This window comes from Mus musculus, chromosome X (genome assembly GCF_000001635.26).
Source record: "Mus musculus strain C57BL/6J chromosome X, GRCm38.p6 C57BL/6J".
NCBI lineage: Eukaryota > Metazoa > Chordata > Mammalia > Rodentia > Muridae > Mus > Mus musculus.
This window is the reverse complement of record NC_000086.7, coordinates 147,153,109-147,178,148: the sequence shown is the minus strand read 5'-3', so window position 1 is coordinate 147,178,148 and position 25,040 is coordinate 147,153,109. Positions and strand designations below refer to the sequence as shown.

The 25,040-nt window shown below is 34.5% G+C and overlaps 1 protein-coding gene and 1 non-coding gene across 3 annotated transcripts in view; both read right to left on the bottom strand.

Annotated features, from left to right (window-relative positions):
- Htr2c (5-hydroxytryptamine (serotonin) receptor 2C) overlaps positions 1–25,040 on the bottom strand; it is a 234,814-nt gene that overhangs the window by 19,129 nt on the left and 190,645 nt on the right. Inside the window, exon 5 of one of the 2 annotated variants that reach the window (XM_030251228.1) lies at positions 8,474–8,579. In XM_030251228.1, coding sequence (XP_030107088.1) covers positions 8,474–8,528 — 55 coding nt within the window. In that variant the 5' untranslated portion in view covers positions 8,529–8,579. Of the gene's footprint in view, positions 1–8,378; positions 8,580–25,040 lie in introns of both variants that reach the window. The other variant, NM_008312.4, reaches the window with a different exon arrangement.
- Positions 19,828–19,939, bottom strand: Mir448 (microRNA 448). The gene has a single exon (NR_029956.1). It is a non-coding gene; the product is annotated as a microRNA 448 (primary transcript).

The following is a 25,040-nucleotide window of genomic DNA, read 5'->3' as shown; positions in this document are numbered from 1 at the left end:
ACCAGTGCACAAGGGTTTTCCATATCAATAAATTGAGCCTGATGCATGTTTCAAGGAGTGGCAGGACACTAGCAATTTTTCTCTATCCTGTCAAGGAAACTATTATCTGGTGAATACAGTTGATAGACAGGGACTCCACTCTACTGCTCATGCTCCACTCATACAATGGAAGTTGTATTTTCTGTATGCTGATGTTGAAAATGCAGAGTCCTAAATTGCTATTTTTACAAACTATAAAGCAGTGGTTCCAGCAATGGAGAAGCAAGCCAAAAGACTGTTTTACCAAGCTTTCAGACACTACTGTACATTTATCATTAAGAAAACCCTGTGGCTATGCCAGTGTCTGGCAAATATAGAAGTGGATGCTCACAGTCATTAGATGGATCACAGAGCCCCCAATGGAGGAGCTAGAGAAAGTATCCAAGGAGCTGAAGGGGTCTGCAACCCTATAGGTGGAACAACAATATGAACTAACCAGTACCCCAGAGCTTGTGTCTCTAGCTGCATATGTAGCAGAGGATAGCCTAGTCGGCCATCATTGGGAGGAGAGGCCCTTGGTCTTGCAAAGATTATATGTCCCAGTACAGGGGAACACCAGGGCCAAGAAGTGGGAGTGGGTGGATTGGGGAGCAGGACGGGGGGGGGTATAGGGGACTTTCGGAATAGCATTTGAAATGTAATGAAGCAAACCCTGTTAGCATTCCTGTCCTTCCTAATTCCAGATCCAGAATCGTGACCCAGAATTTTTATCTTAGAGATTTGATAATAAAGAAAGTAGTTCTTTATCTCTTTTCTGAGAAAGTGACTTATTGTATTATAGTATGGAAAAGTTCAACCCTGAAGACAATAAAAAAAAAAATAGTGATACCTAACCCGGAAGAGGAAAACTCTACAATAGACCAGCTTAACCATGAGCAAGAGACTCAACATGCGTGTGGGTCCGTGCACATGCGCGTGCACACACACACACACACACACACACACACACAGAGAGAGAGAGAGAGAGAGAGAGAGAGAGAGAGAGAGAGAGAGAGAGAGAGAGAGAGTCATGAAGTAACAAGAAATGAAGGAAAGGAAGGAACAGAACAAGTATTTTTGAAATAGTGGCTGAAATTTTCTCATATTTATTAAAATCCAATTAGCTATAAAGTACAAGTTAGCCATGCTACAATCCGTAGATCCAAAGAAGCTAACTAACAAGGATGGCCCAAAGTAGGTTGTTTGAATTTCACTGAGCAGGGGAAATAAAATCATAATAAAAATTAAACAAAACATTGGGGGTAGATGGATAGAAGGAACTGGGTGGAAGAGAGGGTGAGGAGGGAAATGGGCTGGGGATCAAGTGTGAGGAGGATAGAAGCAAGAGAACTGGAATGCATGGTGGGGGCCATCTCTGGCACAAGCCAGAAACCTAGCACAGTAGAAACTCCCAGGGATATATAAAGGTGGCCCTAACTAAGATCCTTAGCAATAGGGAATATAAAACCTGAAACGGCCACCTCCTGTAATCAGGCAACACTTCCAATGGAGGGATGGAAACATTAACCCCAAACTGTATGTATGTTGGGGGGCACAAAACTTTCAATCGACAATTTTTCCTGCCTACAAGATGTGCAGGAATAAAGAGGGAACAGAAATTGAGGGACTGGCCAACCAATGACTACTCCAAATTGAGACTCATGCCTTGAGAGAGAGCCCACTCCTGACACTATAATGATATTGTGCTATGCTTACAGATAGGAACCTAGCATAACTGTCTTCTGAGAGGCTTCAACCAGCAGCTTACGGAAACAGATAAAAAGACCTACAGACAAACGTTAGGTAGAATGGGGAATCTTATGGAAGAGGGGGAGCAAGGATTGAAAGAGCCAGAGAGGTCAAGGATACCATAAGAAAATCCACAGAATCAAGAAGCCTCGGGACATAGGGACTCTCAGAGACTGAAGCCTCAACAAGAGAGCATGCATAGAACAATGGACCTAGGCCCCATAAGCATATATAACAGATGTGCAGCTTGATCTTACTGTGGGTCCACTAACAATAGTAGCAGCATCTGTCTCTGACTCTGTTGCCTGTCTTTGGCTCCCTTTCCCCTAACTAAGCTGCCTCTTCTAGCCTCAATAGAAGATGATGCATCTAGTTCTACTGCAAATTGATGTGCCAAGGAAGGTTGATATCCATGAGAGGCCTCTCTTTATCCTCAGAGAAAGGGAGGGGAGCCATGAGAGCAGGAAAGGTGCACAGGGGTGGGGGGTTACTGGGAGAAAAGAAGGGAAGAAGTTGTGATTGGGATGTTAATTAATTGAATAAAATAATAAAAGTGTAGGAAATCAATCAAACGTAAGTCATACAAATCCAGAGACCCGTATAACTGTTTGTGGTGAACATATAAGATATTAAAATGGTGAACATATTTTCATAAGTAGAAGATTTTGATAATAGGAGAAAGAGATAAAGAGCTTATCTCATAAGTCATCAGATCCCCTAGGACTGGAGTTACAGGCAGTTTTTGAGCTATCATATAAGTACTAGGAACCAAACCTGGGTCCCCTGTAAGAGAATAACCTTGCTTAACCACTGAGCAATCACTCCATTCCTAACAATTTATTCCTGAATAAGTAATATATCAAAGTGAGAACTTAAAAGGTAATAGAAATACATCATTCTAAAAGATATGACATACAACAAACTTAGTGGAAGAAGGAAGTTTATAATCATTGGTGCCTACACATAAATCAGATTAATTTTATAAACGTTATAGTAATGAAAACAGCATTATAATAGTATAAAATGATCAGAAATATTAGTGGGACAACAGAAATTCTGAAAGTAAATATGTAGCTCCACCCAATGTATCTTTTGTAAAGGCAAAAAGAATATTTATTAGTGAAAGAATACATTGTTTTTGGAAAATTGGATATTCACTTATAGAAGAATGAAGTTAGCCTTCATATAGCCATGTATAAAAATCAACTAATGGATTAACAAATTAAATATTATACATGAAACTATATAAAAAAACCACAAGAGAATATTTTAGGATAATGAATTGAAGGAGTTTTTGGATAAGATGTTAAAGTAGAAATATTCAAATGGGTCTATATCAAATTTTATTTTTAAAAATTTCACAGTATAGCAAAGAGTCAACCGAGTTAAGAGAAAACTTAGAGAATTCAATAAAATACTTTAAAACTGTCCATCTGATTAGAGGTTAGTAATTAGAATGTACAAGGAACTCAAACACCTCAATAGCAACATTAGAAACCAGTAATTCCCCAATAACCCAGTTAAAACATTTCTGAAATATAGTCTTATATAAAGCCAATCAGATATTTCATAACCAATTCTTCCTCACAAGGAAAATGCAAAGAAAAAGCCACAATGAGATAGATATTAGGTGAATTCTAGAAAAAAAAAAACACTAGCAAGAGGTGATGAATAGGTGGAAAGAGGGGGAAACTTTACACGTAGTTGCTGAGAATTTAAATTAGTATAGACATTATGAAGAACAGTATTGAGTTCCTCTAGAAATTAAACTAAATTAAATTAAAAATATAATATAGAAATTCCATTACTAGGTATATGCCTGAACAAGACTAAATGAGTGTATCAAAGAAACAGTTGTATTTCCATATTCTTTGCAACACTGCTTGTAATAGCCAAGAAATGGAAACAATGCATGCATATAAACTGATGAATGGGTAAAGGGAATTTAATGTATGTACCTGATGGTACAATATCCATCCATATATCAGGATGCAGTCTTGTCATTTGCAAGAAAATAGATGGGACTGGAGATTATTGTGCTTATGAAATAAGTCAAGCCTAGGAAGTCATAATCTCTTTCATATGCTGAACTTAAATTTTTTTGACTTTTCTATAGCTGAAATTAAAATAGAGAAAATGGGAGGGAATTATGGGAAAATGTTGACACAGTCATTGAAATGAAAAATTAATTAGTGGTTCAATCATAGATTTGTTATTTCAAAAAGACAGAATTAGAAAATGCAGAGAGAGAGAAAGAGAGAGAGAGAGATAGAAAAAGACAACCAGAGAGATAAATAGAAATATCAACTGAGATAATGCATTCTAAAGAACAAAGGACTAAATGATGAAGAAAAATCAAGACATTCTCAAGTATGTGTGAGATAAAATCAAGTCTATCAGTGCACACACAATTGGTGTTCCATAAAGAAGGATGCCAAAAAAAAAAAGTCAGGAAAAATATTTGAAGAAGTAATGGCCAATTCTAATTTGAAGCAAGTAAGTTTCTATACATCCTCAAAAGCACCATAAACTCCATTTAGACTAAAGTTAAAAGGGACTATGTATAGAGACCCAATAATAAAATGTAAGATTACTAAGGCTGTGCAAAAATCTCAGAAGCAGAAACAGAAGCAGAAGCAGCTCATCACATAAACAGAAATCTCAACAACATTAAATAATCCTTTCAACTGACACTGAAATAAAAGTACAGTAACTTTTAAACTGAAATAATCTCAGCTACACAATAGGTAAAGTAATAAAAGTTGGCAATCAGGCAAAGTCACATGTTGATGATGGAGACATATTCACCAAATAAAACACTATAAATACTCATAGAATAATTAAGATAATTTAAAGGGAAGTAGATAATTGCAAAAACAATACTGAGATTCCACTACATAGCTTTCACTGACAAGTTGAATAAACAAAAAATGAAGGAGAAACTATAGGTTTTGATCCATGCTATAATACAGATAGACCTAACAGATATCTACAAGTGTTCTACACATCTGCAAAATATATATTCTTCTTAAATACACAAAAATTTCCAAATAGAGTAAGTTAAAGCAGGAAATAATTCTTAATTACATTAAAAGGATTGAAAGTAGGCAAAGTATACTTTCAGATGAAGATGGAGTAAAGTAGGATTCAATCATGGAAAGGTAATGGGAATTTGCAAAACATAGGAATTAACTAGGAATTAGGCAACTCAGATCTATAAGGACAGTGAGTCAAAGTAGAAATCATAAGGTATTAAAAAGATGCTGAGAACAACAATATGAACTAACCAGTACCCACCCAGAGCTCATGTCTCTAGCTGCATATGTAGCAGAAGATGGCCTAATTGGCAGTCAGTGGAAAGAGAGGCCCATTGGTCATGCAAACTTTATATGCCTCAGTACAGGGGAATGCCAGGGCCAAGAAGTGGGAGTGGGTGGGTAGGGAAGTGGGGTGGGGGGAGGGCATGGGGGACTTTTGGGATAGCATTGGAAATGTAAATGAAGAAAATACCTAACTAAAGAAAAAAGATGCTGAGAAAAAGAAAATGAGAACATCCCATAACAAACTATGAGACCCCATGAAAGCAGTGTTTACAAGAAAAAAAGGTAACTGTAATGTTTATATTTTAAAAGTCCTCAAATGAATAAACCGATTTTCCTTTAAAAGTAGTGACTAGAAAGTAAGCCAAACCCAAAGAAGAGTCACTGAATAAAATTACTGTCAAAGGGTGAAATAAACCTACAGGAAATAGATAAAGAGCAAATAACAATGGATTGGACAAGGGAAGTAAAGGAGAAAAATCAATGATTAAATTTGCTTCTTGTAGAAATTCAGTAAAGCTTACAGAATATAGGCAAACTTAGAAAGAAAAGAGAGATAGCCAGTCTTAGCAAAGGATGATGTAAGACTTTTGTATGCTGCTTTGTGCCCAAAATATTATAAACAGTAGATAAAACACAAAGTTCTTTATTTGAAAATGACTATTTATCAAAATAATATGAGAAACAAAATATTCCTATTCATTTGAAGTGATTAAATCAATAATCAAGACAACACACACACACACACACACACACACACACACACACACACACACACACACACACGACCTGCAGGTATGGAAGGCTACATGACTGCATTATTTACTTGTTCCAAACAAAGGTGAAATGCTAAAAATCTTCCAAAACCTGAAAGAAGATAGATATGAAGATCATTTCAGATTCACTTTATGGACATACACATAATCATCACACTAAAACTGAATACCAAAGAAAACAAGATGACAAAGCAAATCTCTCTGGACAATTAGCATTAAAAGGTTAATTAAATCTTACAAGAATTTAATGATGTAGAAATAAATCTATTATCAAATATAACTTACTAAAGGAATTCATGGTTCATCACAATTCAAAAACGTATATAATCTAGTATATTATGAGAATAAAAGAGAAAGTATATCTAATAATCACCATACTAGACAGAAAAAAATGATTTGAGGAAATTCCCACTAATTAGAAAATGTTACAGAAATACAGAAGAAGGAAAGGGAACTTGCTGAATCTGATGAAAGATATAAAAGACCTGAACTACCATACATCATTCATATTGCTTCCTTTTGCTAGAGCCTTATAAATGCCAGGCAAGCTTTTTACCACAGAAGCCACACCACTATGCACTATTAAAATACTAATTAGAAAAGAAGGGAAATGTCTTCTACTTGCTCTTTCACTGAATACTACCTTTACATGCCTTATCAGGACAATAAAGCAAGACTAATAAAGATTTAAGACAAGGAATGGTCAAATGAATCTGTTATCATTTATAACTGACATCATGGAGCATATATAGGAAATTGCAGTAACCCTGTTAATAAACTGTTAAAAATATCAAATGAATTTAGCCAGATTTCTGGGCAAAGGATAAATATATATTAGCTGCATTTATTTCTATATAAAATTGCCAACAAATAATTGGAAATAAACATTTTAAAACCAATGTTATTTACAATAAAAGCCAAAGAATTAAATGCCCAGAGATGTGTCTATGAACGATAGATAAAAGATAAGATGAAAACAGTATAATAGATTTTAAACAAGTAAATATTAAATATTTGTGTGTACATATGGATATGTGTATGAACTACAAATCATACTTTAGTTAAGACTTTAGTATCTACATAGTTGATTTATAGATAAATTCAATTATGCTTTTTAAAAAATAAGACATTTTAGATTAATAAGCCAATTCAAACCTTTATGAAAATGAAAAACATTTAGAGCACTATTAGTGATTTGGAAGACCACAGCTAACCAATATACTCTACTAAATAGCTATTTTTCTAATTCTGGAATTCTTAAACTATTTAGATTATTTATAGTAATGCAATTTTAGAAATAATTGGTTTTAATTTTACCATTGCTATCTGATTTTATATTATCAATCTGTTTTCCATTTACATTTTAATATATACTTTTGAATTTGTGTTATTAATCTACAATATTATTCTTTAAATTTGGAAATTAGTCATTTCTCTTACATTTTTTGAATGTACAAGTTATACTTTTTCATCTACTCTTGATGGAAAACAACATTTAATCTTAAAAATGTCATATTGGTATCTCACGACTTATATGCTGATTTTTAAATGCAGAGAATGTCAACTGAACTTTATAAGTGCAATTTTGCATATATAGATTCATGGAATTCTGTGAGAAACTTCATGGCTTGTTATCTAATGGTGTATTGTAGATCACAGAATGATTTACTACAGCTACAAGAAAATAATCTTAATAGTGATATAAATTGATTTGCTTGACTAATCCAGAGATAAAACTTTAGAAGATTAATGAAAAGTCAAGACCCTATTTTCTCCGTTTGAATGTTTTAAAGAAACATAAGGTTGAAGAGAAATTATTTCATGAGACAATATAAGTTCAAGTGTGTGAGAGAGGATTAGAAATGCTCTAACTTCCTTCTAGTTAAAGTTCTTGACTTTAATGTCAGTCAAGAACTGACAAAGATCTCAAGTATGTGAAATAACGTGATTGTTTATCTCTCTTTATTCTGAATCTTTAGAGGGGCAACAACTGTCTTTTTGTTTGTTTAAGAATTCAAAAAGTAATTAAAATTTGTGAGAAATCATAAATTTTGTTCAATTACAGAACACATTTATATAAGTTTACTTTATGGCAATTCAAATTGTATTATTATTTTCCATTGACAATTTGAGTACAAAGAATGTAAAAATTAGTAGGGCAAATATTCTGAAAAGATGTTTCTTTTCATAGATTTCAATGTTTTATTTTTTAAATTTAGGCTTATTCTTATAGTTTTGTAATTGTCATAGCATTTTGTATCAGTGTTGCCAAAATCCACTGTATATTAATGAAAAAATAATTTAGCTATACAACTGGTAAGCTTAGGTACCATATCCATATGCATTATAATACTTTCATTATTTTTAACCTAAATATCAGATATGTAGGTTAAGAATAATTACTCGACAACCGATCAAACGCAATGTTACCAGTCGACGTCTGTAGGTTGTTCACAGTACATAATCCGAAGGTATTGAGCATAGCCGCTGCAATTCTATGGCCAGGTATAATTACCTATTGATATTGCCCAAACGATGGCAATCTTCATGATGGCCTTAGTCCGCGAATTGAACCGGCTATGCTCAATAGGATTACGTATTGCTACATACCGGTCCAGCGATATGGCGCAGAGGTGCATGATGGACGCAGTTGAAAATAGCACATCTAGTGAAATCCAGACGGGGCACAAATATCTAGGTAAAGGCCAGACATAATCTGAAAGAGAACAAAAAGAAGAGAAAAGAACATGTTATCCAAATTGCACTGACCATACTTTTCCACTTTAGTCTACTTATTAATTCCTCTGCACAATGTTTTATTGGCAGTGAAATTCCAAAAGAATTTTTCCCAGTGATGGTAGTATCAGTGCCATAATTTCTTTATCATAATATGCTTTGCATAACATAAAAGTAACCGCTTTAATGAGTACAATTCCAAGGCATGTAGCAGTTTCACAGTATTATATAAACATGACTTTCTTCTAGGTTTGGAACATTTCATTACTCCAGAAGAAAAACACAATCCACTAAGCAGTCAGCACCCCATTCATTACCTTCCCAATCCCTGCTGGCAATCTCTAGCCTGTCTATTGTCATTATAGATTACTATACTTTGGACATTTCCTGTAACTGGAGTTATTTTTTCACAGTGGGGCTGTTGATAAGTATGTTTGGAGACTCATTCATGTTCATCTACTTATTACCCTGCTCCTTTTAATAGTCAGTGAGGTAGTCTCACAATTTTTTAATGTCCTTCATAGATTATTTATTTTTCTATATAGCACTGAAGATAATTTTAGTTTATTGACCATGTGCTCTGTAACTTTACCAAGGTCATTTCTCATGTCTAATTTTTGTGTGTAGATTCCTCATGATTTTCTATACATATGATCACAAGTATTTTTGTCTCTTTTTTTCCCCAGTGTTCCCTCCATGTTCCATGTTCGTTCCTCATCTCAATTATTTAACTTGTCATAGGGTATCATTTCCCAAACTTTTAAATGTTTTATTTTTATTTATGCTCAAGTGTACACACGTGTGCCGCCAAAGACCAAAGAAAACCATTAGATCCTTTGGGACTTCGAGTTACAGGTATTTGCTGAGATGCTATTTGTTGTTGGGTGCTAAAATCTGAAATGACACTCTCTGATAGAGTGTTAAGTATTCTTGAACCCAGAGCCATTTCTTTACCCCCTACTTGTCAATCTCCCAATTCCATAGAAACATATCCACTTATTTCTTCTTCTCTTCTTAGTTCTCACTAAAACTCAAAATTTCAAAGAAATTTTGAATTTTATAAATGGATATTTTATTATTCTATGCTTATCATTTTGCTAATTGGTGCAATTTTGCTTTTTTCTCTAGTTCCTTGAGGCATAATGATAGGTTAAAATTTGGCATCTTTGCTGTTCTGGTGTGTTTTTTATTTCACTTACTGTACTTTCTAACTCCCAAATGCTCTGTTTCTTGGAACATTGTTCTCCATTGCCCCTTGTCTCCTTTAGTTCTTTGTTCACCTTTTCCTTTAGCATTTGGAATAATTTAAGTACTTGATTTAAATTGTTTATAACCCCATTCTTGGGCTTCCTGTTGTGGTCAGCATCTGGGTTTTCTTGTTTTTGGTTTCCCCCTTAATTTGGCCACATTTACCTTTTCTGATTTTTATTTTTATTAATTAATTTATTTATGTATTTTTATGTAGGTGTGCCGATTTCTGGACTTAAAAAAAAGGCGAATAAGTAAATAAAGTTTAAGATAAAATCCCCCACCACCAAAAATGTAGTGTGCTTTGTCTGCATGTACACCTAATTGCCAGAAGAGGGCATCAGATTCCTTTATAGATGGCTGTGAGCCACTATGTGGTTGGTGGGAATTGAACTCAGGACCTCTGGAAAAGCAGACAGTGCTCTTAACTGCTGAGCCATCTCTCCAGCCCTATGATTTTTATTTTAATGTATCTTACATATATGGGGAGATATTTATTTTTATGATAAAGCCTCTCTGTAAGTCAGATTTCCCTACATTCCTGTAGGTTGACACTACTTGTAATGGTGGGCTTTGTTGGTTTGTTTTGTTGTGTTTTGCCTATTTACAAAGTATTACTATTTTTCAAAGCCTGTTTTCATTGTCTTGTTTAGATGCTATATTTAGATTGAGTTTACACTATAGTGTAACTTAGGAATTGGAAAAAATCTGGTTCTGGTTTATAGATCAAGCTAGTCTTAAGCTTGTGATTCCCCTGTCTCAACATTCAGAGGTCTAGGAGTTATAGGTGCTCACCACAACATGTGGATCCCACCTAGATTTTCACGAAAATATTCTAAAACTCTCTGTATGTAAGAAAATAAAATATTCCCTCAGTGCTTTCGAATTTACTTTGAGACTTCTCAGTGAATGGTGAGGTTTTATAAATATTTTCTTTAGACTCTGGGGTTCGGGGTAATGAAAAATGTCTTCTTAGCCATCTTGGCAACCCTGAATTTCATATTTATACTTGTTATTCGTGGACCTTCAAGGGTTTACAACTTTATGACTTTCACCAAATATAAGAACTTTTCAGTCTTTATTTTTCAAACAGAATTTCCCTTTGTTTACCCATTAAGTCTCAAGTCATTTGTATTTCAGAGAATTTTAATGCTTTCTCATATATTTCCTAGGATCCATTCTTTCCATTTTGAGTACATTTTTTAAATCTGGTTCTAATTTTGATGGATCTCTTTTCCAATGCACTCAGTTTTTTTCCTTTTCTGTCATTTACCATTTGCTGTTAAGTCTATAAAACAACAACAACAACAACAACAACAACAACAACAACAAAACAACCTTAAAATTCCCACGTGTAATTTTCAGCTCTAAGATTCCTTTTATTTTTGTTGATTTTAATTTATCTTCTGAACGTTACAATTTTCAATCAGTGTTAGCATAGATTTTTATGTTGTTGTTACAAATATAATAGAGTAATAAGATTATGCTCCGACTTTCAGTATCTGTATATATTCAGGATATACTTTTATGTATCTGTTATGTTTGCTGTGTTCTTTTTGAAGCTTTATCATATCATAAGAATTGTGATTATTATTCAGCTGAGATGCTTGGTTGTTTTCCAGGACATTGTCGACTTAATTGAAACAATTTCTATTTGTTGGGCTGCAGCTCAAACGTCATTACAGTTTACTTATCATTTCTTAACCTGCTTGAGGTATTTCCTAACAAGCATGACTATGAGCTTAGTGACTTTTAAAGAGGTTGATGGCTTTTCAGAGAGAAGAATTAGTTGTTTCTTTTTCACTATTCTATGATAGCTATTCCCTCAACACCCATATTGAATTGAATGTTTTCTTAAAAATTTCCCTAGGCACTCTCTGTCGCTGCTGTCTTTCTATCTCTCTGTGTCTCTGTCTCTGTTTCTGTCTCTGTCTCTTTTTCTTTTTCTCCCTCCCTGCCTTTGCTTTACTCTTCCTCCTCCTCCTCACCCTCCTCTACCTTTCCTCCTCCTCATCTTTCTCTTTCTCTTCCTCCTTCTCCTCCTTCTCTTCCTCCTTCTCCTCTCCCTCCTTCTCTTTTGAAACAGAATCTCACCCTTTTTGCTCAGGAAATCACTAGGTAGGCTCATGTGACATTTAATGAGTAGGAATACTCCCATCTCAGCCTCCAGAGTGCTAAGAACTAATGTGAATTAATATGTCTGATTTCTTCAGGTCATTTAGATCACAAAGCTAAAGACTGTTTATTAGAGTCTTAGCAAAGTTAGATAGAAAATGTTTCTTCTTCATTTATATGAAAGTGATTGATGTAAACTCAATCAATGTGACTTTCATTCAAGTGTTCATCACTAGAAATTCCTCTAACACAGGTGTTTGTTAATTTGACTATTAACATTGCTTTTTATATTTCAGAGCTGGGGATTGGACCTACATTTGTCTTTGTACATGCTAGGAATATGCTCTAACACTGAGGTAAAACCTCAGTCTGTTATCACTTCTAGGTTTTTGATCTACCTGTGTTATGGAAGTTGATTGTACTGGTGATAATAGTATTTTGTTTGACATATTTAGCTTGTAGAATTTCATTCCCAGTTGCACTGTAGGTGTTCAGATGAATAGATGTTTCACTGTATGAACTATTCTATTTGTCATTTTCTACCATAAATACAGATTTTTCAGAGAAATAAGTAAATTTACATGATCCACACATATTTGCCATACAATGAATAGGCAGAATGTTTAAAGATTCACATAGTAAAAAAGACAGCTGGATAAGATGAGACCTTATTTTCAGAAGCAAAGTTGTGCATCACATTTTACCAAATGACATGTTTAGGGTTTAGAAGGTGGCAGATGTTGTCCATACACCTATTGGTAGAATCTCTAAAAACAAACAGGGATGGATTGGAGAACAGCTAGCCTAAGATGAACAACTGTGGACAAACACTTATTTCACTATGAAGAAAGAGAGGATACTTTAGAAAATGGGACAACTCAGCCCCCAAAGAACAAGTGTTTTGTTTACAGGGTTAAGTGGGTGCATATGCAGAGGGTTAGACTCATGTCCTAAGACAAAGAGAGAACCTTACAATATTCTCACTGCATTTTAAAATCTGTGATAATTTAAACAGCAAAGAGAATAAGAGCCAAAACCACAATCAGTACTGTATATACCACTGACCAGGTTTGTAACTACCCAGACAAGAATCTTGGGATCTATATGCCACTTAGTTGATGGAAAACTTATCTCGTGCCACATGACAAGGCGAGTGGCAAAGAAGCCATTTTTAAAAAGATCCTAGTTGATTTTGTACTTATGTAGTTTTAGATACAAAGATACTTCTAAGCAAGACCCACTCTTAGAACACAGAGCAAGGATCAGGAGCCTAGACTATGAGACTGGGCTTGCTGAATACCTTTAACTGTATGGTAAAACTTCTGAGTCAGAACTCTGTAGAATCCCATGCTCTGGACACATCATCTGATCAAAAGATTACAATGAGACTCACTAGCACATCTGAAGAAGAACAAATTGTGGCATGTGCTTTAAAATGCTTTCAAAAGAGTCTGAGGCACACCAGTGGAAAATTTACTTACAGACATACCCACTACCTAGAGAAATGGATCCAAGTGTACCCCAACCTCTGGTCATGGGAACAGCAGAAGAAGCAAAATCTTTGTAATTCCTCCCATTCTAAGAAGGAATGAAGTATCTACCCTTTGGTCTTCCTTCTTCTTGAGTTTCATGTGATTTGCAAATTGCATCTTGGATATTCTAAGTTTCTGGGCTAATATCCACTTATCAGTGAGTGCATATCATGTGTGTTCTTTTGTGATTGGGTTACCTCACTCAGAGATCCTCCAGATCAATCCATTTGCCTAAGAATTTCATAAATTCATTGTTTTTAATTGCTGAGTAGTACTCTATTGTGTAAATGAGCTGAGACTGAAGAAAGGACCATCCAGAGACTGCCTCACCTGGGAATCTATCCCATATACAACCACCAAACCCAGACACTACTGCATATGCCAGCAAGATTTTGCTGACAGGACCCTGATATAGCTCTCTCTTGTGAGGCTATGCCAGTGCCTGGCAAATACAGAAGTGGATGCTCACCGTCATCTATTGGATGGAACACAGGGACCCTAAAGAAGGAGCTAGAGAAAATATCCAAGGAGCTAAAGGGGTCAGCAATCCTATAAGAGGATCAACAATATGAACTAACCAGTACCTCCCAGAACTGTGTCTCTAATTGCATATGTTGCAGAGGATGGCCTAGGCAGCCATCAATGGGAGGAGAAGCCCTTGGTCTTGGGAAGATCATATGCCCTAGTACAGGGGAATGCCAGGGCCAGGAAGTGGGAGTGTGTGGGTTGGGGAGCAGGACGGGGAGGGTATAGGGGACTCTCAGGATAGCATTTGATATGTAAATGAAGAAAATATCTAATAAAAAGATAAAAAGAAGAAGCAGCAAAATCCTACAAAGATTTTTATTTCATTGAAGTACACCCATTCAGATGGGGAAGAAACCCTGGGTTCTGACACAGACTCTGCATCTGTGCTCAAAGAACACAGATAAAAAACAGACTGCAAGGTCTTGCCTTTCCTTCACTTGAATATGTTCCTTATTTAATACATCCAATTTCAACTTGAAGTAGGCTTTCCTAAGGAGAATTGATTGGCCTGGAGTGTATGTGTATGTGCAGAGGCTCACTGTGTCAGCCGTCCTAGTACTTAGATTGCTTTAGGTTTGATTGCACTTCTTTATCTCTTTCTGTTTTATTTCTCCCTTTATTGGAGACTATCTTACCTCTTCACTTCATCTCAACTATCCTGGATTTCTATTTCCTTTTCTCTCTTGTATTGTATCTATGTTGCTCTCATATCAATTAAATAATTACTTATATTTCTATTGCCTTTCCATTCTACCTATACTAATGTTTTAGTGAATATCATTCTATGTTTGTTTATTCTTCCAGCATTTTAGGTGTTTAAAATCTATTTGTTTTTATTTACTTTTATCTTATTTTTTGTTTTTATTTTATGTTTATTTGTTTATGTATGTTTTGTATATGAGTTCTTTTTCTGCTTGTGTATCTGCACACCAGAAGAGGGCATCACATCATAGTACAGATGGTTGTAAAATACCATTGTGGTTTGAACTTAGGGCCTCTAGACAAGGAGAAGAGCCAGTGCTCATAACAACTGAGCCATCTCTCCACAGCCAGATGTTTGTGTTTAATTAGCTATTATTTTATTTTTATAGAGGGTTTATCCATTAATTGTGATTGCTTGTATAGTTATCTTTCTATTCTTGGGGTTGTGCTGGAGTTTGAGTCCAGTGCTCTGAGTATGTGGGCTGAGGGCATAGCAGTCCAGTATGTAGAAACAATATTCTACACCTATCATGATCTACTTCTACATGAACATCATAAAAACTAGAACTGAAAGAATAATGTTGAGCAAAATAATCCAACTATTGAATGAATCCCAGAGGTGCTAGTTCTAATGATGACACGTGGAATCAAGGCAACATGACCCCACCTACCCAAAAATTAATAACTCTATATCATCTGTAATCTGATCATGCAAAGGAAGAGCCACAGGGAAGTATTGGATCACATATTGCAAAAGCACCCCTGCACATGAGACAGGCTAATAAGAGCTGGGAAAGAAACTCAAGAGATTTGACACTTAATGCAGCAACTGGGCCTGGTATTTTTTTTTCCATTCTATATTACCATCTAGTCTCTTCTCCCCTGCATATGGGTTCCTTTTTTATTTTATGCCCTATATCAGTTTAACAAGCCAAACAGGTTCTTTGCTGCCATCTATTTCTTTCTTTCTTCTTACTCTTTCCTATTTCATCTGTTTTAGTACTGGTTGTAGTTTTGTTCATTTGTTCATTTTCTTTTCCCAAAAGAAGACAGATTGGAAGAATTCACAAGGTCTCTTTTGGTTTGGCATTATAAGAAATGGGACTTTCTATGTTATCTGATAACTTACGGCTACCATTTACCTCCCAGTCTACTTTTAGCCTACATTCACCTAAACTTGCTTTTGTCCCTACAGTATCCCACATTATTTATATTTCATTTTCTATTTTTTATTAACCTAATACTAAAAATTGGTTGATGTTTTGCCTTTTTTATTTTTTGCTTTTTTTCTTCTTCATAATTTACCATTGGTGATGGTTCATATTGCTCCCGATGGAATTTAGAATCACCATAAAAACAGAATTCTGTACATGTCTGTGAGGGATTATTGATATTAGGTTAGTTGAGAGAGGAAGACCTACCCTATATATGGATACTACCATTTTATGGCATTTATTGTTCTTTGCTTCCTGATTATGGACATATTATGTTCCTGCCACCATACCTTCCATGTCATGATGGGCTATATCGTCTGCAACTGTAAATCAAAATTAATACTTCTTTCCTTTCAGTAGTTTTGATCATTTCTTTTGTTACTGAAATGAGACAAGTAACTAACACACCATTTCAGCTCATACCCACAGCCATATGTTACAGTAGTCAGTACTACCAACATGTCTCCACACAATGATGGTTGTTTAACAGATGACTTTTGTTGCCTATTCTTCCATTTCCAAAGTGGGTTCATTTCTAGGAAGTGACTTTTTCTCATTTAGTATTCTATTTTCAAGGGAATCCCAGGATAGAATTTGGTCCCTGTGTAGCAATCTAATAGAAAAATAATGTCATCTTAATTCCACTACAATCTGGATTCTCTCTCTCTCTTACTTATCTTTTTCACTGTTCAAGGTTTATTTGGTGTTTTCATTGGCATGACACTTGAGTGGTTGGTTCCATCATCCATATGCAGACTTTCACATAATATTACAATGCACACTACAGACACATATAATACATAAGATATCCTGTAGAACATTTATGCACAAGATAAGCATAATGGACGTATAAGCTGGAGCCAGGTTATGACTAACTGGGAACTCATTGGCCTAGGCATGTTTGGTGGACTCTCTTGAAAGTTACAAAATCGCCACAAAAATAGGTGATTTAACATCCCCAATATAGGTCATCTAAGCAATTGTTAATCCCACAATAGTGACCACTAATGTGACTGTATTAGATGAAGTTCAAGACAAAAGGTTAAAAAGATTTATTATAAATGTGTTAAAAGAAATCAAAGATGATAAGAATGAACTCTAGAGTGAATTCTAAGAGGATAGAAATAACTAATTGAGTAAAATGAGGGGGTCATTAGGGGCTTTGAAAACAAAACTAAATAAAGAGAAACAATTTGATGGAAAAACAAACCAAATTCTGGAAATGAAATAAATATTAAAGTTAAAATGCATTAAAAATCACACTAATAAAATAAATCATGAGAAAGACAGAATATATCAAGACATCACAGGTCTAAACATACATTCACTGACAACAAGTATACCCAACTTTGCTGAGATTACTAAAGTTACTGATTAACCCCCAAAACTATACTAGTAGATTAGATACTTTTACTTCCTCTAAAATGTAGATAATTGTAAAATAAAATAAAAGGAGCAACATCAGAGATAAATGTTATGTATATATTAAATAGACTTAGAAGTCATATACAGAGCATTTTGTGTAAGTTCTAATGAAAAATAATTTCAATAACGCTTGGAGCATTCTCTAGAATAGAATATTCTACAGAATAGAATATTAGTATACAGAAAATGTCTTTAAAACACAAAAGCAAAATAATTTCTTGTATTATATCATATTGTAATACAATTAAGCTAGAAACAAACATCAAAAGGAACTACAGGAAGTTTCACAGACAAATAGAGTTTAAACAGCACACAAACAAATGTTGAACAGGTCACTGAAGAAAACAAGGACATTTTAACATTCATAAATCAATCAATAGGAACATTATAACTTTAAAAATCCTTTAAGTAGGTTAGAGACAAATAACATTCTTTAATATATATGCAAATTTCCAATTACAATATTAAAACAGGGTTCAGAAAAGTATCCAAAACTATATCATGGTAAAACAACAGTAATTGCAGCAATGACATGTTAATTTAACATTGTAAAATATACCAAGATCATCTATTATGTTAATGTTGTGAAAAGATTTATGCTATTTTAATAGATATTGAAAAATCATTTGAATAAATATAAAAGCCATTTTATATCTATATCTAGATTTAGATATAGATACTAAGAACTCTCGTAATTTGAGAATTTACTCCTAAACCACAATAAGTATACCTAACTCAATAATTTAGGTAATGCAATTTGACTTCATCAGACTCAGGAATTGGAGAGAACGCTAACTTTCTTATTACTCATTATTTTGCTTTTTGTTGTTGTTGTTTTGCTTTGTTTTTTTTCGAGACAGGGTTTCTCTGTGTAACCCTGGCTGTCCTTGAACTCACTCTGTAGACCAGGCTGGCATCAAACTCAGAAATCCACCTGCCTCTGCCTCCCAAGTGCTGAGATTAAAAGCGTGCACTACCACACCAGGCTGCTTCTTTTTCTTTTTGTAGTTATAAGACTTAAACCTAGGTGCCCATGAGTGCTAGAATACAGCTGAGTTGCATGGTCATCCCTGTGTTACTCGTTGCTTTATTTGTTTGGTTAGTTAGCTAGTTAGCTATTGTGTGTATTTGTGGGTCAGACACTTGACATGGCAACATGTGGAGGCCAAAGGACAATTTGCACGTTCTGTTTTCTTGTTGTAATTGCTAGGTCTCAGAGATCAAACTCTGTTGGTCAGTCTTAGAAATAAATGTCTTTTTATGCTGAGTCATCTACCATCAAATACCTGTTGGTATTTTGTTAAGTTTTACTGAGATGAGTATCTAAGCAACTTGTCTAGTGTTTGAAAACTAGAGATAAAATTATTTATGTATTTATGTGACATTGGCCAATAATTCTGAAACTTCTAGAAACAACAATAGGTTCAGAAAGAATAAATTATAGTTTGTCTGAATATAAGGTAAAATGATCTAGATGTCTTAATTATTTAAGAACAAGTACTAAAAACAGAAAACTGGGGAAACTTCATTTCAGTGACACATTTCATAAAATTTCTTACTCAAATCTTTGCAAAATAAATGCAAGATTTATTTTTTTAACCTTTACTCTTTAATTAGTCATCAACCTTATGGAAAAATCTATGTCTAACCCATATAAGTCATACTCTTATTCTTTTTATGTGGAAACAGAAAAATCAAACATATTTACTCATGACTACAAATACATTTGAAAAACAGTAATATTTAAATGTTGAGTAAATAAATGTTTATTTCACAAGATATTTCATGAGGCAAGCCTAATCTTGAAAATGAGTTGTAAATATGTATCATTACATATAATATAATTATATGTCCCTTGGATCTGACTGGGTGCTTGATCTAACAATTATGTTTTCAAAATATTGGGGGACATACCACTTTCTCTCTTGCAATCATTCCTATCTGCTCTATGTACCTTGGATTCTTGACTATTAGATTGTTTCTACCCTATTTACAATTACTGAATCCTTGCTGGACACCTGATATGAGGCATATGGCTTCTTAGTATTCCATTTTTAACTTTTCTAACTTCTACTCTATAAATGACATTCTTTCTTTAAGTAGGGATTAGATTATCTCTTACTCTAGGTACTCTGCCTTAGAGTTTCCTAAATTAAAATGTACAACTACCAAATCTTCTTATACTGGCGTCATGTAAAGAGAGGGTGATACAATTTATTCAGTTCTGCCTGTGAGTCTATAAGAATTTCTGCAGACTCTTGCTATCCCCTTTGTTGATATTTATAAATCCACTAGTATATCTTCTTCCTCTTGTATTCTAAAAGTATTTTAGTTAGCCTCCACCCTCTAATAAATATATCCATCAAAATATTTTCCTAACAATATAACTGAACATATTTGTTTCTTCCACGAATAAACTTTATGGCTCTTCAGTCAAGCAGAATGGTGTTTCCAGTATCTGTCATGACGAAGTGGGCCAGGAGATGGGACATCCTACATATGCAACCAGCCAGCCCCCTCTTAGTATGAAGTAGGGATTTCCTGGCAGCACTATGCAGGATGTTCAACCTCCTCGTCCATGGGAAGGACAACTGCTGCACATGGAACTTCTTTTCTCTTTTGGAGGACTTGCCATTGGTTGATGCTTCTCTGTGCAATTGATGACACGAAGGCTTCTTCTGACCTTGTCTTCTGTTCTGAATGGAATGGCATTGAGTACTGATAATCAGAATGGCCTAAAAACCTGATAATCAATAATCCACCCTTTTGACCAATTATTCTCCAAATGTCAGAACTATCAACATTTATAGAACTTTAAAATAATTGTCTCCATAATACAGGTTCCATAGCACTTTACGAGTTACCCTTTCTAGAAATATTCCAAGTTTAGGCAACCCCAACTGCCTACAGTTAATTTTTTCTTTAAATAATATGCCCACAGTTTTCTTGCACTATAGAACAGTCAGTTTGTACTACTTGAAGGAGTATACTGCACATAATTTTTGAACAATGCTGGCACAGACTAAGTTAACCATTTGTTAATTAACAAAAATGTAGTCCTAAGCAACATGCTGAGATCACAGATTGTGGTTCTGTAATATGATGAGAAAACCCTGAATGGATTAATTATGTAGGGCATAGTATAGCATCTAATTTTCAGCTGAGAAAATTCTGCCTGCTCTGCTCACTCAAGTATCACGCCTGAGGACTTTGTGTTATTTCTAAGTTGTGACCCTAAAAGTCCACTAGAAACTCACACCTGGGTTGTTTATTATGAGCTACAAATAATTTTTACAAAGCATTCTGTAATTGCTCAAATGAGAAAGTTCCATAACTCTAAGGCTTTCTATACACCTTTGAAATTTTTATTATTTTGAGAATTATATATATTGCTTCTTTTTTAAAATCATGTTCTGCTCCTTCTCTTTTCTCTGTCCGTGTCCAACCATCATTCCACATCTACCCAACTTTATGTCTTCGTTTTTAAAACCCCGAGTCCCATTACTTCTTCCTTTATACTCACAGGTATGTGTTTATCTCCTGGAGTGTGATATTCCTATCGGGAACACATATAATCAAGAATAATTCTAACTCTCCTGAAAGGTGTGACTTTAAATTAATCTACTTCCACTCAGACTGCAAGCCATTCCTATGGAATTATGATAAACATTTCCATTTCTCTATTCATATATTATTTTCAGAGTGGTTTGATATGTATAAGGACATATCAAAAACTTTGCATTATGTGCCTTCCCAAGTATATGATAATGATGATTTTTAGCTACATTTGTCATATATAGGTCAATGATGTAGGAGAGGGAATACGAATTGTGACATTAATTTTATGTTTCTATATGTTCTTCTTTGATTTGGGTCCATTGTTTTAAGAGGCTGATAATAAGAAAGAGAGATACAAGTATGTCTTTAGTACATGTTCATTTCTGCCAGACATTAAACAATTTCTCACTTTCTGTTAGCTACAGCCATCTTGAGGCAGAGTATATCTATATCTGAAACAAACATTATAAGCCAAAGTAGGAAGAATGTTTAGGTTAGATACACATTTATTTTACTGGCAGAAACAAACACCTATAAAGTATGGTGTTGTTTGTTACATCGTATGTATTATATCCATATTTTATAAGTGAATGTTGTACATATGATAATTTCATATTATATATAATATGTATGATGACACATGCCCTATTAAACTTGACTCGGTACTATAGGATGTTTTGGTCAATAGTATGCACACAGCTTGGCTCCAGTATGTATTAGAATGCTACATGCTTTTCTTAATTTGATGTAATTTTAGTAATAACTGGGTCCCCTCCAATGATTGACTTTTCTCTTAATTTGTTGATTTTGGCTTTTTTTGTGGAGACTGACACCTGTAAAATAACCCTTTTCAAGAACCCTTCCTGCTCTTCCAGGTAAACCTCTACACTAAGTAATGACCCAGCAGAAGCTGTACTTATATGGACAGCCCTTTCTGAAATTCTGACTCTGGTTAAACCCCAACCCCCCTTAGCATGTCTTCCAACTGTATTCTGTCTCTAACCTAACACATTTTTGGTACCATAATCTTCTCTTTATATTTGATATACTGGAAAGTTTTGGAAAGTATAATCTGCCTGGGTACTCTGAAATGTGTCCTGTGTTATAGTGAACAGCCCAGGTACCAGTACTTTTATGTCTCATGATGTCACAATTAATCTCATTATTGGCATCATCTTTGCTCAGACTTTCAGCCAATAAGGATAGACTAAGTAGTATACAGTGACCTCATTTCAACCAGTGGTCTCAGTCTCACTCTGGTCAGGCCAAGTGGCAGTTCACTCACCCAAAACAGCTCATGTTTGCCAGTTAGTCTAGCCTCCACGTTTTGAAACAAGATCCTTGGAAGAACAATAGACAACGTGTCATTTTGTCTCCAAGCAGCCTATAGACTTTGGGTTTTCAATATTTTCTTTGTGTTGGATGCCTCTGTATTGAAATCTTCAACTCTTTTCAGATTACTATCAAGACTGAATATGGAAAGTATTGGAAACTCCTGATATAACACTACAATAGACTGTCAAGGTTTCTTGGTTTGAACATCTCATTTACAACATGGATGTGTGAATGTGAACTAATTCTGCTGAACCAGACCTCACAATGGGAAGAGGTTTCTTTCCCCGATTTTTCTATCATGATCTTGAAGACATCTATGCAGCCATTAACGGGCTACATCCACCCATCATCCATCGAAAATGTCTGTGTCCATATTTCTTCAACATGCTTCTAGAAATAGTTAATCAACATGGGGGTGGATTTAAGTATTTCCATTTAATAAAAGAAATTGTGAAATATCATCTTGATGCCTATAAGGCTCTTTTATCATAGATTTTTATTTGAGAGGTGGCATACCATGTGGAAGTAGCATAAAATTTTTGAGTTCAAATAGTTTATCTATGTGAAATAGTAGTTGTCCTTTAGTTTTTGTAAATATATCTAGTAATAAACTTCAATTTAGAAACATTTCTTGTTGTTTAAAGTATAAAATATTGGTTGTAGTATTTGTTATTTTATTTAATAAGATGTAAACTGTTTATGTATTATTCTATTTAAGCACATCATTTCAGATCTTCAATAGTAAAGAATGACTTCATAGAATACTTCATGTACTCCATGTATTTATAGCTCCGCTCTATATAGGAGACCGAATTGGAGTAGCCAAAGTGTAAACCACACAGTTTTGCATAATCTTCAGTCTACATAGTATTCTATCCATTAGAAATACATTGGATGCATAAATAATTATTGATAAACTGGAGAGAAAAAAATCAGCAGTGTCTCTAAAAACAAAAATCTCAAAATTTTTCTCTACAGTAGGAGAGGTGTCACTAAAAAAAAAAAAAAAAGTTGTTTTACTCTAAGTGGTGAGTGATGTGAGAATGAATTGGTAGTTGTTCATGGATGGCTAATAATGGAACATTTGGGGCACAGGTAGCTCACTAGGAAGCAACCAAGTTTCCCATGGGGAAGATTTCAGCTATAAGCACTTCTCAATCTGTTAAAACCAAGAAATTAGAGAAGCATTTATAACAATAGCTAGGCCAATCAGGTTTGATATGCTAGTGTATTTCATAGTGAATCTTTTTAATAGGGGCTTGTCATGATGTAGTGCAGCAATCCCTGTATCTTCCACATAACACTTATGAACCAGGAATAAGAAAAGGAGAAATTATATCTAAAGGTAATAAGAATATGTAATAGTGCTGGGTGGGGTGGACCACACCTTTTCTCCCAGCTTATGGGAGGCAGAGGCAGGCAGATTTCTGAGACTGAGGCCAGCCTGGTCTACTGAGTGAGTCCAGGACAGCCAAGTACACAGAGAAACCCTATCTCAAAAAAACCAACAACAGAAACTAACTAAATAAATAAATGAATAAATAAATAAATAACAAAAAAATAATATGTAATATTTCTCTGAGATAAGTTTTATACACACACAAACATATGCATAAATGTATATATGCACATGTATGTCTTTTGAAAATTAGACTATTAATTTCCCAACTTAACTTAGACATATTTTCCTAAATTTTATAACATTCTGTATGTACTAATATATTAATCTAAAACGCATATAAAATAGAGTCTAAGGTAATTAAGATAAGGGGTAATTTGGTTTAGGGATCTTCTGTTAAATATTTTTGAGACAGAGTGTACAACTTAGTTTTGTGTATCCTGGAACTTCCTCTGTTCAGCTGATCTCCTTCAAACACAGAGGCCCACTGCCACTGTGTCTCAGTCTGCTGGGATTAAAGCTTGCTGCTAGACAAGCTTACTTCTAAATGCATCTCAATCCCTAATATCTGCATTTTAATTTGGGATTTTGTATTAATGTAAAATTTCTATAGATGGAATTATAGAGAATTATAGATCATTAGATCATAGGGAGATGTCATGACTGGTAGGGTAGGGTTTTTCTACATTATGTTTTGTCCACTATTTTGACTCAAAATTTATGTCTGTTAATTTAAAATATCTTAAAATTCAGAAAGAGTCTATTTCTCAATCTGACCACGATTCAGTCACTTTTAATGAGTCTTTTGAATTTTTATAGAATTTTTTTGTTCTGATAAAAGGTTTGATTCAGAATTTAAGGAAAATATGGGAAAGGGAAAGAATAAAAATAAAATTTGCTAACTCCATCATGAGGCAGAGAATATCTATATGTGAAACAAACATTATAAGCCAAAGTAGGAAGAATTATTATGTTAGCTGCACATTTATTTTACGGGCAGAAACACACACCTATAAAGTATGGTGCTGTTTATTAAATTGTATGTATTATATCCACATTTTATAAGTGAGAGTTGTACATATGATAAATTCATATTATATATAATATGTATGATGACACATGCCCTATTAAACTTGATTCCTTACTATACGATGTTTAAGTCAATAGTATGCACAAAACTTGGCTCCCGTATGAATTAGAACGCTACACGCTTTTCTTAATTTGATGTGATTTTAGTAATAACTGGGTCCCCTTCGAAGGTTGACTTTTCTCTTAATTTGTTGATTTTGGCTTTTTTGTGGAGACTGACACCTGTAAAATAACCTTTTTCAAGAACCCTTCCTGCTCTTCCAGGTAAACCTCTACACTAAATAATGACCCAGCAG